The sequence below is a fragment of the Geotrypetes seraphini genome, chromosome 11, assembly GCF_902459505.1.
Source record: "Geotrypetes seraphini chromosome 11, aGeoSer1.1, whole genome shotgun sequence".
NCBI classification, from domain to species: Eukaryota; Metazoa; Chordata; class Amphibia; order Gymnophiona; family Dermophiidae; genus Geotrypetes; species Geotrypetes seraphini.
In genome coordinates this window covers 35,317,871-35,330,647 of record NC_047094.1, presented here as the reverse complement: position 1 = coordinate 35,330,647, position 12,777 = coordinate 35,317,871, and the positions used below count along the sequence as shown (strand labels likewise).

Genomic DNA, 12,777 nt, shown 5'->3' with positions numbered 1-12,777 from the left:
GAACCAGTAAGAAGCTGGACTCTGCATATAGTGCACCACAGAAACAGTGACATGTCTCCTAAACCAATAAATAAATAGAAAATTTTTTTCTACCTTTGTCTTCTGTGGTTTCTGCTTTCCTCATCTTCATGTAACTCTCTTCCTTCCATCCACTGTCTGCCGTCTCTCTTCCCCTATATGGCATCTTCTCTCCTTCTATGCCCCTTCCAGAAACTGTATGCCTCCCCCTTCCATCTCTCCTTTCATCCCCATTGGTCTGGCATCTCTCTCCTCTCCTTCCCTCTCCCACACCTCTCCTCTGCAATCCTTTTCCCTTTTTTCCCTCATTTTCCTTTTCAATTTATTTTCTGCATCTGTCTAGATTACATTCTTACTACCCTTTCTTACTGTCTACCTAAAGCTTGCCATCTCTTTCCCTCACCCCTCCAGTGTTTCCCTAACTCAATCCTTTTCTCCCCATCATGTGCCCTCCTTTTATTTATCCCCTCCTTCCATCATGTATCCTCTTTCTCCAACCCTTCCATCTAGTACCTTCTCCTCTCTCTGTCCACTTCCATCCAGCGTCTGCTCCTCTCTTTCTCTCCTCCCATTTCCTTCCTGCATTTGCTCCCTTATCTCTCCCATCTGCACTTCCATCCAGCATAGGCTCCCCACTACCATCCAATGTCTGACCCTTTTCTCACCATCCATCCCTCTTCAATCAGCATCTGCCCCCTTTCTTTCCCTCCAATATCCTTCCCCCTTATACCTCTCCCCTTTCTCTGTACATCAATTCCATCATCACCACCCTTCCATACCACCCTGCCCCCTTTCTTTCCCTCCACCAATCTTCCATTCCAGCAGTACTGTTCCTTTCTCTCCCTTCATGCAGCAAGGTCCCACGATGACTGTAACTGCCGGCTGCCAGTCCACCTCACTCTGACGTACTTGCTCCGGAGTGGACTCAGCAGCCGCATGCTGGAAGGTCCCGCGATGACTCGTCTGCTGGCTCTGCTCTGGAAGAAGTAAGTTATGTCAGAGGGGGTGGACCCGGCAGACGCAGGGAGTTGTGGAAAAGTTCCGCAATGACTGCGTCTGCCGAGTCCAACCCCTCCGACGTAACTTACTTTTTTCGGAGCAGAGCCAGCAGACGAGTCATCGCCGGAACTTCCTGCACCTCAGCGTGGCTGCCGACTCTGCTGCAGAGAAAGTAAATCAGAGGTAATGTGACCATTTATTTTTTTCATCAAAAGGGGACATATATTAATTGACTGTGTATCCTTTCTTTCATTTCTCTCTTTCTGCACTCAGGCCCAACAATTATCCCTTTCTATTCCCTCCCTCCTTCCTTCCATCCCTTGTCCTTAGTGCCCCCAGTGCCTCCTTCTCATGTCCTTAGTGCCCCCAGTGCCTCCGTCCTGTGTCCATAGTGCCCCCAGTGCCTCCGTCCCGTGTCCATAGTGCCCCCAGTGCCTCTGTCCCGTGTCCACAGTGCCTCCGTCCTGTGTCCTTAGTGCCCCCAGTGCCTCTGTCCCGTGTCCACAGTGCCTCCGTCCTGTGTCCTTAGTGCCTCCAGTGCCTCCGTCCTGTGTCCTTAGTGCCCCCAGTGCCTTCGTCCTGTGTCCATAGTACCCCCAGTGCCTCCTTCCTGTGTCCGTAGTGTCCCCAGTGCCTCCTTCCCATGTCCTTAGTGCCCCCAGTGCCTCCGTCCTGTGTCCATGGTGCCCCCAGTGCCTCCTTCCTGTGTCCATAGTGCCCCCAGTGCCTCCTTCTTGTGTCCATAGTGCCCCCAGTGCCTCCTTCCCATGTCCATAGTGCCCCCAGTGCCTCCTTCCCGTGTCCTTAGTGCCCCCAGTGCCTTCGTCCTGTGTCCATAGTACCCCCAGTGCCTCCTTCCTGTGTCCGTAGTGTCCCCAGTGCCTCCTTCCCATGTCCTTAGTGCCCCCAGTGCCTCCATCCTGTGTCCATGGTGCCCCCAGTGCCTCCTTCCTGTGTCCATAGTGCCCCCAGTGCCTCCGTCCTGTGTTCATAGTGCCCCCTTCCCGTGTCCTTAGTGCCCCCAGTGCCTCCTTCTTATGTCCACCCACTGCCTTCCAGATTTTGTCCACCCCCAAAGCCAGCCTGCCTGCCTACCTATCTCCCTCCTTCCCTGCCGCGGAAAAAAAACCAAAGCGCCTCTCTCCTTCCTTTCCCCCGGTCCGCGCCGCTGCAATCTTACCTCCCCGCTGCTGCTGCTAATCGCCGACAAGTCTTCTTTCTGACGTCAATTCTGACGTCGGAGAGGACGTTCCGGGCCAGCCAATCACTGCCTGGCTGGCCCAGAACGTCCTCTCCGATGTCAGAATTGACGTCAGAAAGAAGACTTGTTGTTGGCGATTAGCAGCAGCGGGGAGGTAAGACTGGAGCGACTTGGACCGGGGGAAAGGAAGGGCAGGAGGATCCGGACCTGGCAGGAGGTTAGGAGGACTCGGGTAGTAGGGCAGGAGGCTGTGTACCTCCCCAAGCCGTGCACCCAGGGTGGACCGCCCCCCCCCCCTTTGGTACGCCACTGCCTAGCTCACCATCCTGCAGGTCAAGCTTCAGGGAGATAGAATCAGTCCTTTCTTGGCGTGGCAAAATGTAGAATTTCTTCCAGTCAGCAAGAGTCCATTATTTACTGAAGTGAGCTGTAAACGTCTGTCAGCAATAGCTCCTTAAGTGACATGAACCCCAGGTCTGGATAAAAGTCTTGTTTCTTCACTCCCTGGAAGAGAGCTAATCATAAGAGGTAACTTCTCAGGTCTTAATTATTATAGAAGGTGTGCAGAGAAACCTATGCTAAGATCCAAGCTTCCTTACACCTCAGCACAGACTAGTAATTAATAAGACACCTTCTCCTTAGTTTTCATCAGATGACCTCCCAGAACCAATCCAGAAACAGAACTTGGATGAATAGCCTTTCTGTGTAAAATCTTATACAGGCCTTGGGAGAGAGGCGCCTTCTTAGATAAAAACAGCATAGAAGTTGATGACTCCCCCAAGTTCACATGGGCTGAGCATGTAGCATAGTCAGATGTCCTTAACTGGAGAAACACATAGTTCTGGTGAACATACCCAGAATGCATCTTGCAGGCAGCAAAGATGATTTCTTCTTTTTCTCTTCTTGCATGATTCACGCTGGAAAGATTTCTTGCAGACAATGGTTCAGGCTGGAAAGATTGTTCAGGCTTTATGACGTCAGGGAGAGGGCTAACCTTCAGGTGTGTGAGGAAGGAACCACCCCTACAGTCATGTCTAGTGAAGGTAAAGAATAGATCAGATAGTATCAGACAGTCTGGAAGAAGATAGGAAGAAGGAAGACATTCAATATGTTAAGACTTTTTCCAGGAATTTCTTGAAGAGTATGGTTTTTATTTCTTTTCTAAACATCTTGTAGTCTGTGGTTATCAGTAGATTGGAGATTTGGTTATCTAGTTTTGCTGCTTGAGTGGCTAGGAGGCCATTGTAAAGTTTTTTCCGTTTAACTTCTTTGATTGGAGGGTGGGTGAATGGGGTGAGAGTTTTTCTATGTCTGGTTGAGGTAGTTTGGATGAATTAGTTGTTCAGGTAGGTTGGGCTGTCTTCATTTATAGTTTTAAACAGTATGCAGTAGAATTTGAATAGTATTCTTTCCTGGATTGGGAGCCAGTGCGAGTTGATGAATGCTTCAGTAATGTGGTTATGTTTCCTTTAAGAGTAGACGAGTCTTAGGGCTGTATTTTCAATTGTTTGTAGTTGTTTGGTCATTGTTGCAGGGCAGGGGAGGTAGAGGATGTTGCAATAATCTAGTATATCTAGGATTAGGGATTGTACTATGAGCTGGAATTGTGTTCTTTCGAAGTATTTACGGACTTGTTTTAGGTTTCTCATAACAGCAACAGATTTCTGTATTGTTTTGTTTATTAGTGGTTGCATGGTGCAGCATCTGTCTATTGTCATTCCTAGTAGTTTTAGGGTGGTTTGAATGGGGTAATTGATTGAGTTGATTTCTATGTTGGTTATAGTTGGGGTTTTGTTATTTTCGAGGAGGATGAATTTTGTTTTGTCTGGGTTGAGTTTCAGTTTGTGATCTTCCATCCAAGTTGCTACTGTTCTAGTGTTCGGTGTAGTGTATCTGTTATGGTGGTCTTTGGTTGATCAAAAGGTATGAGAATGGTGATGTCGACTGCATAACTATAGGAGGTTATGCCTAGTTTGTCCAGGTTTGTCCCGAGGGAGGGAGTAGGGGATAGTGGGGATCCTTGTGGTACTCCGCAGGGGTTGGACCAAGGTTCAGATTTTTCTTTATCCCATTTTACTCTGTATGTTCTGGATTTTAGGAAACCTTCAAACCATGAGTCTCGGCAGCTTTTGCCTGGAACAATCTTATCATTGCAAATTAGACAAATTAACTCTTACGCTTGGTTCAGAATGAAACTGAAAATTTGTTTTAGAATGACAGTTAAGATATAGCTTAGCTCTAAGGCTTTCTTGTCTTATTAATCAAGGTTTTTTTTTTTGTAAATTCTCCTCAGTTAGAGGTTCTCTTAATTTTGTAATCTGTGTTGAACCAAAAGAAAACTGTAGAACAAAAGTACTAAGAATAGAATAGAATTGTAATATATAATTTAACAGTTCAGTCTCAGAATTCTAAGTTAAATATTAAAAGATACAACCAGATATTCTTGATGTGGGTTCAAATCCCTTGCTGCTCTTTATGACCCTGGGCAAGTCACTTAATCCTCCCATTGCCCCAGGTACACTAGATAGAGTTTGAGCCCACCGGGACAGATAGGGAAATATGATAAAGTACCTGAATGTTAACCACTTAGGATATAACTGGTATATACATAATAAAATAAATAAAGAAATACTAATTTCAAGCATCTGCCGCAATCCCCATTCAAGCTAAGTCTAGACTATAACAGTAATCCCAAATGGTTATGAAATATTCTCACTACAGTATTAATGGCAGCTATTCAAGTCTGACCACAGGCTCCAGCTAAGACAAATGACAGAAAGTTAGAAGGAGAATTCTGAGTTAAGAAAATTATTCTGCCTTTTATCATCACTAATTTTTTTGAAAGTACAGCTTTTCTCTGCAGACTCTTCCTTGAACACTGTTCAATTAATTACATTCTGAAGGCACAACACTATGAATGTCTAATAATAAAAAGCATAAGAATGCCAAACTGAAAGCCCACTGACAAACCCGATGCTGCAGAAGCAGTTCTCAGGGCACCCAGGATGGTGGGAACTGAACGTAGCTTCAACCTATGCTCTCTTTCAAATGACCATCACTCCAGTAACCCAACTATATAGGAACAGAACATAAAAATAAAAAAACCAAAGTGCAGAAGAATTGTGATCTAATAAAAAAAAAACCCCAAAACTCAGCATGTGCAGAACCCATATAAACCGCCTGACAGTTATTTCAGAATGAAGTCTTTAACCATAATCAGCTTTGATATCTCTGATCAACTGAACATACAAATGACAATGGCAAGATGTTGTAGTTGTGAGAAGTATGAAAAGGTAACTTTTAACATTAAGTATATTCTGGTGTTAATTATTGCACGTTGCAAATGCAGACAGAAATAGTAGGGGGAAGGAGAGGAGAAAGAATTGGCAAACTGCCTGGGAAGGAGAGGGGAGGGGGAGATAAGACATTCCTTGCAACTGTTTAAGAACATGTAGTCTCAGGCAATTGTAAAATTGCTGCCTCAACAATTATAGACAATAGTTACTTGAAAAGACATGGGCATGTAACTGAAGGATTGAGCATATGATCGAAGGAATGAGCATGTGGATAAATCATATATGGGTGAAATAAGGGTAGGGTCACTTAGAGGAGGGGCAGAGCAAGAGTAATGGGAGAAATAAACAGAGGCGTGGAAAATGGATGTACAGTACTCCCCTGAAATTCGCGGGGGTTCTGTTCCAGGAACTCCTGCGAATTTCGAAAAACTGCAAATGTGGTTTAGGAGCTGATCAAAAGCAGGAGAGGGCAGCTGGGGCGCCGGCAGATGCTGAAAATCATTCTCAGTATTTTCCGACTACCTCTTCCTGGTACTGAAGTCAGGCTACATTGAGCAGGAGCTCCTTTGACATGCCAGATAGCGTGTCAAAGCAGCTCCTGATTGGTGTAGCCTGACTTTAGTACCAGGAAGAGGCAGTCGGAAAATACTGCAAATTATTGAGTCCACGATTCGTGAATCGAGAATTTGCGGGGGTTTACTGTACAGCAAGTAGCAGTTGATAGGTTGTCTGAAAATGTGAGCTACCTCTACCCAGAACCAATGAGCACGTAGACAGGAGGGACTAGAAATGTAAGAACCACAGACAGTTTTGTGTGCCTACTCTGTATGTGAGACACCCTTTCTTGCAAGAGAGGAAAATAAATCACTGTTCCATAGCAGAGACCGTCCTGAGTTTTTCCTGCGGGAAACTGCTATTTCTCACATAATACATAGGTTTGGCTTTACACAGGTCTGTCCTTTCATTAGATGAATTAAGCCTAACAGGTTTCTGCCTGGTACAGTGTTCTGGATTGGCCACTGTTGGAAATAGGAGACTGGGCTAGATGGATCATTGGTCTGACCCAGTATGACAGTTCTTATGTTCTCTATTGTTAACAAATGGGGATTTGTTTTACCCCTTTTCTTTGGCATTTTAATATAAAAACAAAATACCAGGCTAACGTAAAATATAAAAATCTACTGTATTTACTGTCAAAATGGAAAATAACTATTTACTAACTGGTACTTTTTTAAAAAGATGTCCTCCTTTTGGTTTTGTTTGATAGCTAAAATCTAAACTAACATCGTTAGAGCTACATGTTGGAGAGGATAAAAAGGTAGAGCTTGAGAACAGCCCTTACACTTTCCTTCCTTTGTGTGTGAGATTATGGCTTCTCTGTTGCTATGGAGATCTCAAGCAGATTTCAAGTCTAGCTCTAATGATGGCTGGCTATTTTTAAACAGAGTACACCATATAAGAATCATTCCTAAAATAACCTTGATCTTCCTATCTTATCTAAACACATCCCAAGTGCTTTCTGATATCATTTTTAGCAATTCAAATACTATAACCCCCGATTCCAAAGAGCTTATAATCTAAGTGGTACTGAGGCAACGAGAAACAAAACGACTTGGCCAACATCAATATAAGACGGTTATAGCGAAGTGCTCTGCAGTGCCCCCTAGGCTGCCCCACTGCTCTGTTGGGATGACTATGTGGTCAGTCTACTAAGAATCTTGCGTTTTTCCCTAGGACATTTTTTGTTTTCGACTTGAACCTTTTTTTCTCAGCTCAAATTCATCCTTAAGAACCATAAGCCTGTTAGGTCTTCAATACTAAAGAATAACACGGGGACAAATTTGCCTCTGTCCCCACAGGAAGCCAAGAAATGACTTGAGGAGAGGGGTAATGGGGGCATAGCAACATTGGCAGAATATGAGGTGTGCAGCAGAGTTTTGAACAGATTGAAGAGAGGAGAGATGGTTTAGCAAGGTTTTATTAAAAATCTGATTAATCGCCTATCAGCATTCTAGGCGATGTACAGTACAATTAAAATGAGGGGAACAAAATTAAAATAATTAACAAAAGCAAAGTCATGGACAAGACCGACAGACATACAGGAAACAAGAGGACAGATGGTGAAATACAATATTATCAGAAAAGAATACAATTAAGGACATCACAAAAGGGTAGGGAAAAGTTAATTCAGAGCTGCTTTTTCTGAAATTGTGAAAGAATCCGAGTTATAGAGTAAAAGCATCTCTATAATGGAAGCTTTTTACTGCTCCTTTAAATTTATCAATGTTTGATTCCCCCTTAAGATAGGAGGGTAGGGAGTTCCAAATTTGGGGTGCTGTAACAGCGAATGAAGTGACACGTCGCATATAGAAAGTGGTTGCAGCAATCTAGGTGAGAGGTGATGAGGGTATGGATGAGGGTCTTAGCAGTGTTCTCAGAAAGGAAAGGTCTGATTTTAGTGATATTGTAGAGAAAGAAACAAGTTTTGGCAGTTTGTTGGATATGTGAAGAGAAGAAGAGAGACAAAATTATCCCAAGGAGAGAGTCAAAGATTATCCCAAGGTTGCAAGCCGATGAGACAGGGAGGATGAGGGCATTGTTCACAGAACTAGAGAAAGGGGGAAGAGGAGAGACAAGTTTAGGTGGAAAAATAAGCTCAGTCTTGGCCATGTTTAATTTTAAATGGTGGCGAGACATCCAGGTAACAATGTCAGACAAGCAGGTTGAAACCCAGGACTGAATGTCTATCAAGATTTCAGGTGCAGATAGATAGATCTGAGAGTCATCGGTATAGAGGTGAAACTGAAAGCCATGAGAGGAAATTAGGGCACCAAGGGATGTATAGATGGAAAAAAAAAAGTGGTCCCAGGACAGAGCCCTGAGGTACATCAACTGACAGTGGGATGGTGGTGGAGGAGGATGCACCACAGCATATGCTAAAGGTGCGAGGGGAAAGATAAGGAAGAAAACCATGAGATAACAGAGTCCTGAAATCCAAGCAAGGATAGTGTACTGATGAGTAGGTAGTGATTTATTGTGTCAAAAGCTGCAGATAGATCAGGAAGGATGAGGTGGAGTAGAGGCCTTTGGATTTGGCCAGGAGCAGGTCATTGGAGACCTTCATAAGGGCAGTTTCCGTAGAATGAAGACGGCAAAACCCAGATTGAAGCAGGTCAAGGATAACTTGAGATGAAAGAAAGTCAAGACAATGACAGTGACAGTGAACAGCAAGTTTAAGTCCATTTCAGTATCAATCTATAACCAGAGGGCTGGAGGGAGGAGGGGAGTCAAACTGTTTTCAGAAGATGAAATGCACTATTAGAAAATAAGGTATTGTGAAACCAATTTATTGTTTAAATGAGGCCTTTCATCAAAATCAATTGCTTACTTTTTTTAGTCTAGCTTTATTTTTGACAACAGTCATTCTATAGAATGTTTCACTACTTTTATACAGCTATTTTCCGGTTTTATGGTTCAGTGGTCAGATCCAAATATGAGGATTAAGGGTGCCTGGGAGAAAATGAAGAGGCACAACTTCCTCTCCGTATCACATATCTATACTGTAGGAGAGCACACAGATCAGATGCCAAGACTTTACCTTTCTTTAACGAGTGCAATGCTGAAGTGAAGAAGGTCAAATAACCAGGAGGCTGAGGAGAGGCGTTGAACTCAAAATATCCAAGAACTGCTGGCTGTAGGAATAAGAGTCAAGAAGAAGCCAAGACAAGTTATTCAGAAGGACTTTGCAGGTATTCAAGCAAATGCTAGACATTTATTATTTAAAGGAAGCCTAGTTTAAAAAAAAATTCAACTCCAGAACACCAACTCTAAAATGCAGATTCAGGTAGCCATTGATTTTACACAACTAAAATAGTTATGCAACTGTCTCCTAACAAAATTAAAAAACAGTGATGATCATATTTATTTATTTATAACCTGCAGGGGACAAAATAACCTACACAGTAAAACACAAAAACCAAAAGAAAAGAAAAAAAAAAAAAGAAAAGAATAAAACAACTGAACTCAGTCAGAGAAAAATATTAAGGGCTGGATTCTACAAATGGTGCCGGTATCAGCATCCGCCTAAAAGACGGCCGCCAATCACACAATGGCGCCACTTGCAGAATCGCAGCTACCTCAAACAGAGGCACCAAAAATGTAGGCCAGGGTTTTCAAGGCCATGCCTATTTTAACCTTAGTCTTTAAGCATTGCCGTAAACGTGATCTAGGCACCTACATTTTTGGTTTTAAACTGTTATGCTACTTAAGTTAGCTGCCGGTAGAACTTCTACCAGTGTCCAACTTATTGCACTATTTATAGAATATGGGCCTAAGCAAAGGGGATCAATTTGGGGGTTGCCTGCTGGATTACTAATATAGTGATTTTTATAAAAAGGTACATACATTAAGCAGTAACAAACATGCCTACTTTGGAAGTTATTTTAATTACCGTGTATGTGGTCTCTTATTAAAAAAAACAACCAACCAATGGAAAAATATGTATATTCACAAAATGGCGTGTACTTTGCCAAAAAGTGATACCAGGGGCACAGTCTGGGCAAAGCCTAGGAATAGATAGCAACTACATACAGGAAATATGAAATACTGTTCTCACGAAGACTAGTGTTAAGTGCAAATCACGTATACCTGCTCAAGAGAATGTGTGATTGTGCCTATATTTCAGGCATGTTTTCTGCCCCTTACACTAATAGGTGACTTTTCTTTATAAGTAGTGCCCAGGTAAGCACCTTCTTTCCCTCTTATCCTAGGCTACCCGTTATAAAATTATCCTCTAAAAGTCAAATTTATTGACATCCAGTGTTGTAAAGGGGGGAACACCATCTTGGTGAGGGTGCCAGCACCTCTCTCCCCATGCCATGATCACACCCTCCTCCACCCCCCCGTACCCCTTTAAATCTTCACCAGTGCAAGCAATTTCTCTAGCCTGCTGCTCGCGCTGGCCTGGCTCCCCTCTCAAATCACTTCCTGGTCGTGGGGCCAGGAAGTGATGTCAGAGTGAAAGCCAACACCAGCGCAAACAGCAGGCCGTAGAAGAGGTACTGGGGGGAAGGGAGGGTATGAATGTGGCGTGGAGCGGAGAGGAGTGCATGGGGCGGGGGTGGCACCACACCTGTTCTTAAAGCATCTAGACAACTGATCCACTCATCTCTCTCCCCTCAATAGCGATCAACTTGTCCTATTGATCACTTTCTCTTCAACAATGGTTTTCCTGTCCTATTAATTCTCTTTCTTCCACCCCTCTTAAAGTCAATCAATTTGTACCTTTGCTTAATCTTTTGTAAACTGCATAGAACTTCATGGTACTGCGGTATATAAACTGTTATTATTATTATTGTTCTACCCTTGCTGCACCCCTCTCCCTTTTTAGTTCCAGTTTAGTTCAAAGAGAAACATGAAGGGCTTATTAAATGTGTGTGTGTTGTGGTTTCTTGTATTTCCCAGCTACATCTAGATCTTTGAGGTGCCATTAAACTTTTATAGTTTCCTAATGGAGAGTATTATTTGAGGGGAGGAGTGGGAGATGGAATCCTATGGACATCTAGGATCACCAACCAAGATGTTCTTGATCATATAAACCCAGAGTTGCCCCTGGAAGACAAGATTACCAGACAGAAACTGACCTCTTTTGGACATGTGATGAGGGCAAATTCAGTAGAATTGGAGGCGCTACTCAGAATGGTCAGTGGTAAAAGGAAGCAGGAGAGGCCAAAGGACCATTGGCTGGATACCATCAAGAATGACACGAGAATGAACATCAAGCAATTGAAAGAAGCTGTGGAAAACAGGAGAAGCATGGCGAGGACTGGCCTACAGAGTATCCAAGGGTCAGACACGACTGAATGGATAATAGTTAGTAGTGGGAGGGGAAGTAAAGTCACACGGTTTGCTGTACGAAACACACCAAGAATTAGACTGAAGCCACATTGAATGTTGTGTCTTTGAGAATATCCAAAGCAAAACTAGCCCCAACAAGCATGTTTAGCTACACACACTCTCTCTCAAGTAGAGTCTGATTCAATCAGCTTTTTTCCCCCATGGACATAGAATGAAAGTGACTATCATTTTCAAATCGGGTCTTCAAACTTCTGCCTGTGGGAATGATTTTTGGCAAAATGCTATCCATATTTTCTAGAGGAGTCCAATGCTATGTTCAGAAACAATATAGGATTTTATATAAAACAGCCACCACTAATCTTTGTCTAATTTACTTTTGCAAATTAAGTTCTGACTATCATATGCATCATCCCTGTTAAGACATGCACCATTCTCACTGGCTGACTGTGGGAATCCAGCACTCCCTGTTGGCCTGTTTCATTATTGGGGGGGGGGGGTCTCAGAGACACTATATGGAAGAAAAGAGTTTAGGGACAATATTCAGTGTGTGTCCAACTGACTCTGGACAAAGTGACAATTCAGATTTTCCCCTGCTGACAGGCTAAATTCATCTGGGCAAACTGCTGTCCAAATAAAATCCAGTCACAAAGAGAGGAGGCATTTTGGAGTGCAGTTCATCTTTGAGCAGTAAGCCAATATCCAGGTAATTCTGCTCAGGCTAAAGGCCTAAAGTTAACCATTCAGCTCAGACTTATTCAAATTTACCTCCTGGACAATCCCTGGGGAACAGGTAAGTAGGCATAAACAATGTGACATAGTATTTTACTGGAAACCAGTTGACTTTAAAGTTCCAGTGAAACAACTAACAAGGAGGGAAGTCAAACATACACATGCCCCCTCTTCTACGAAACTGCGCATATTTTAGCGCAGAGAGCTGCGCTGAATGGCCTGTGCTGCTCCCGACACTCACTGAGTTCCTATGAGTGTCGGGAGCAGCGCGGGCCATTCAGCGTGGCTCTCTGCGCTAAAAAACACTAGCGCGGTTTCATAGAAGAAGGGGATAGGGTTCAATTTACAACACTTTTCAAATCTCACCTTTATTTCAAACAATTTCACTCTTAATAGGTTGGAAATATTTTGAACAGGGTAAGGTGGCAGGGCCATGTTCTAGCTTCCTCAACAAGATTAGACCGGAGCCATCATCTTTCTACTCAAGTCACTATGAATGCAGAACTGAGAGACCAGTTCAGACTGCACTTTCATGGTGTATACTTCAGATTAGCTGTCTGATGTAGCCAACAAGGTTTTTCCCATGTTCTCTAGCACTACACAAAACAGTTAATGGAAGATGTTGGATGCCCTAAATTGTTGTCATCCTTCTCCCTTAAAAAGAGGAGCACTTTAAAA

General features: G+C 43.4%; 1 protein-coding gene across 4 annotated transcripts in view; it reads right to left on the bottom strand.

The window, feature by feature from the left end:
- Nucleotides 1-12,777, bottom strand: part of TXNDC11 (thioredoxin domain containing 11) — a 152,644-nt gene that overhangs the window by 92,645 nt on the left and 47,222 nt on the right. For all 4 annotated transcript variants that reach the window (XM_033963037.1, XM_033963035.1, XM_033963036.1 and 1 more), the window contains exon 5: nt 9,113-9,206. In XM_033963037.1, the coding sequence (XP_033818928.1) occupies nt 9,113-9,206 (94 nt within the window). The remainder of the gene's footprint in view (nt 1-9,112; nt 9,207-12,777) is intronic.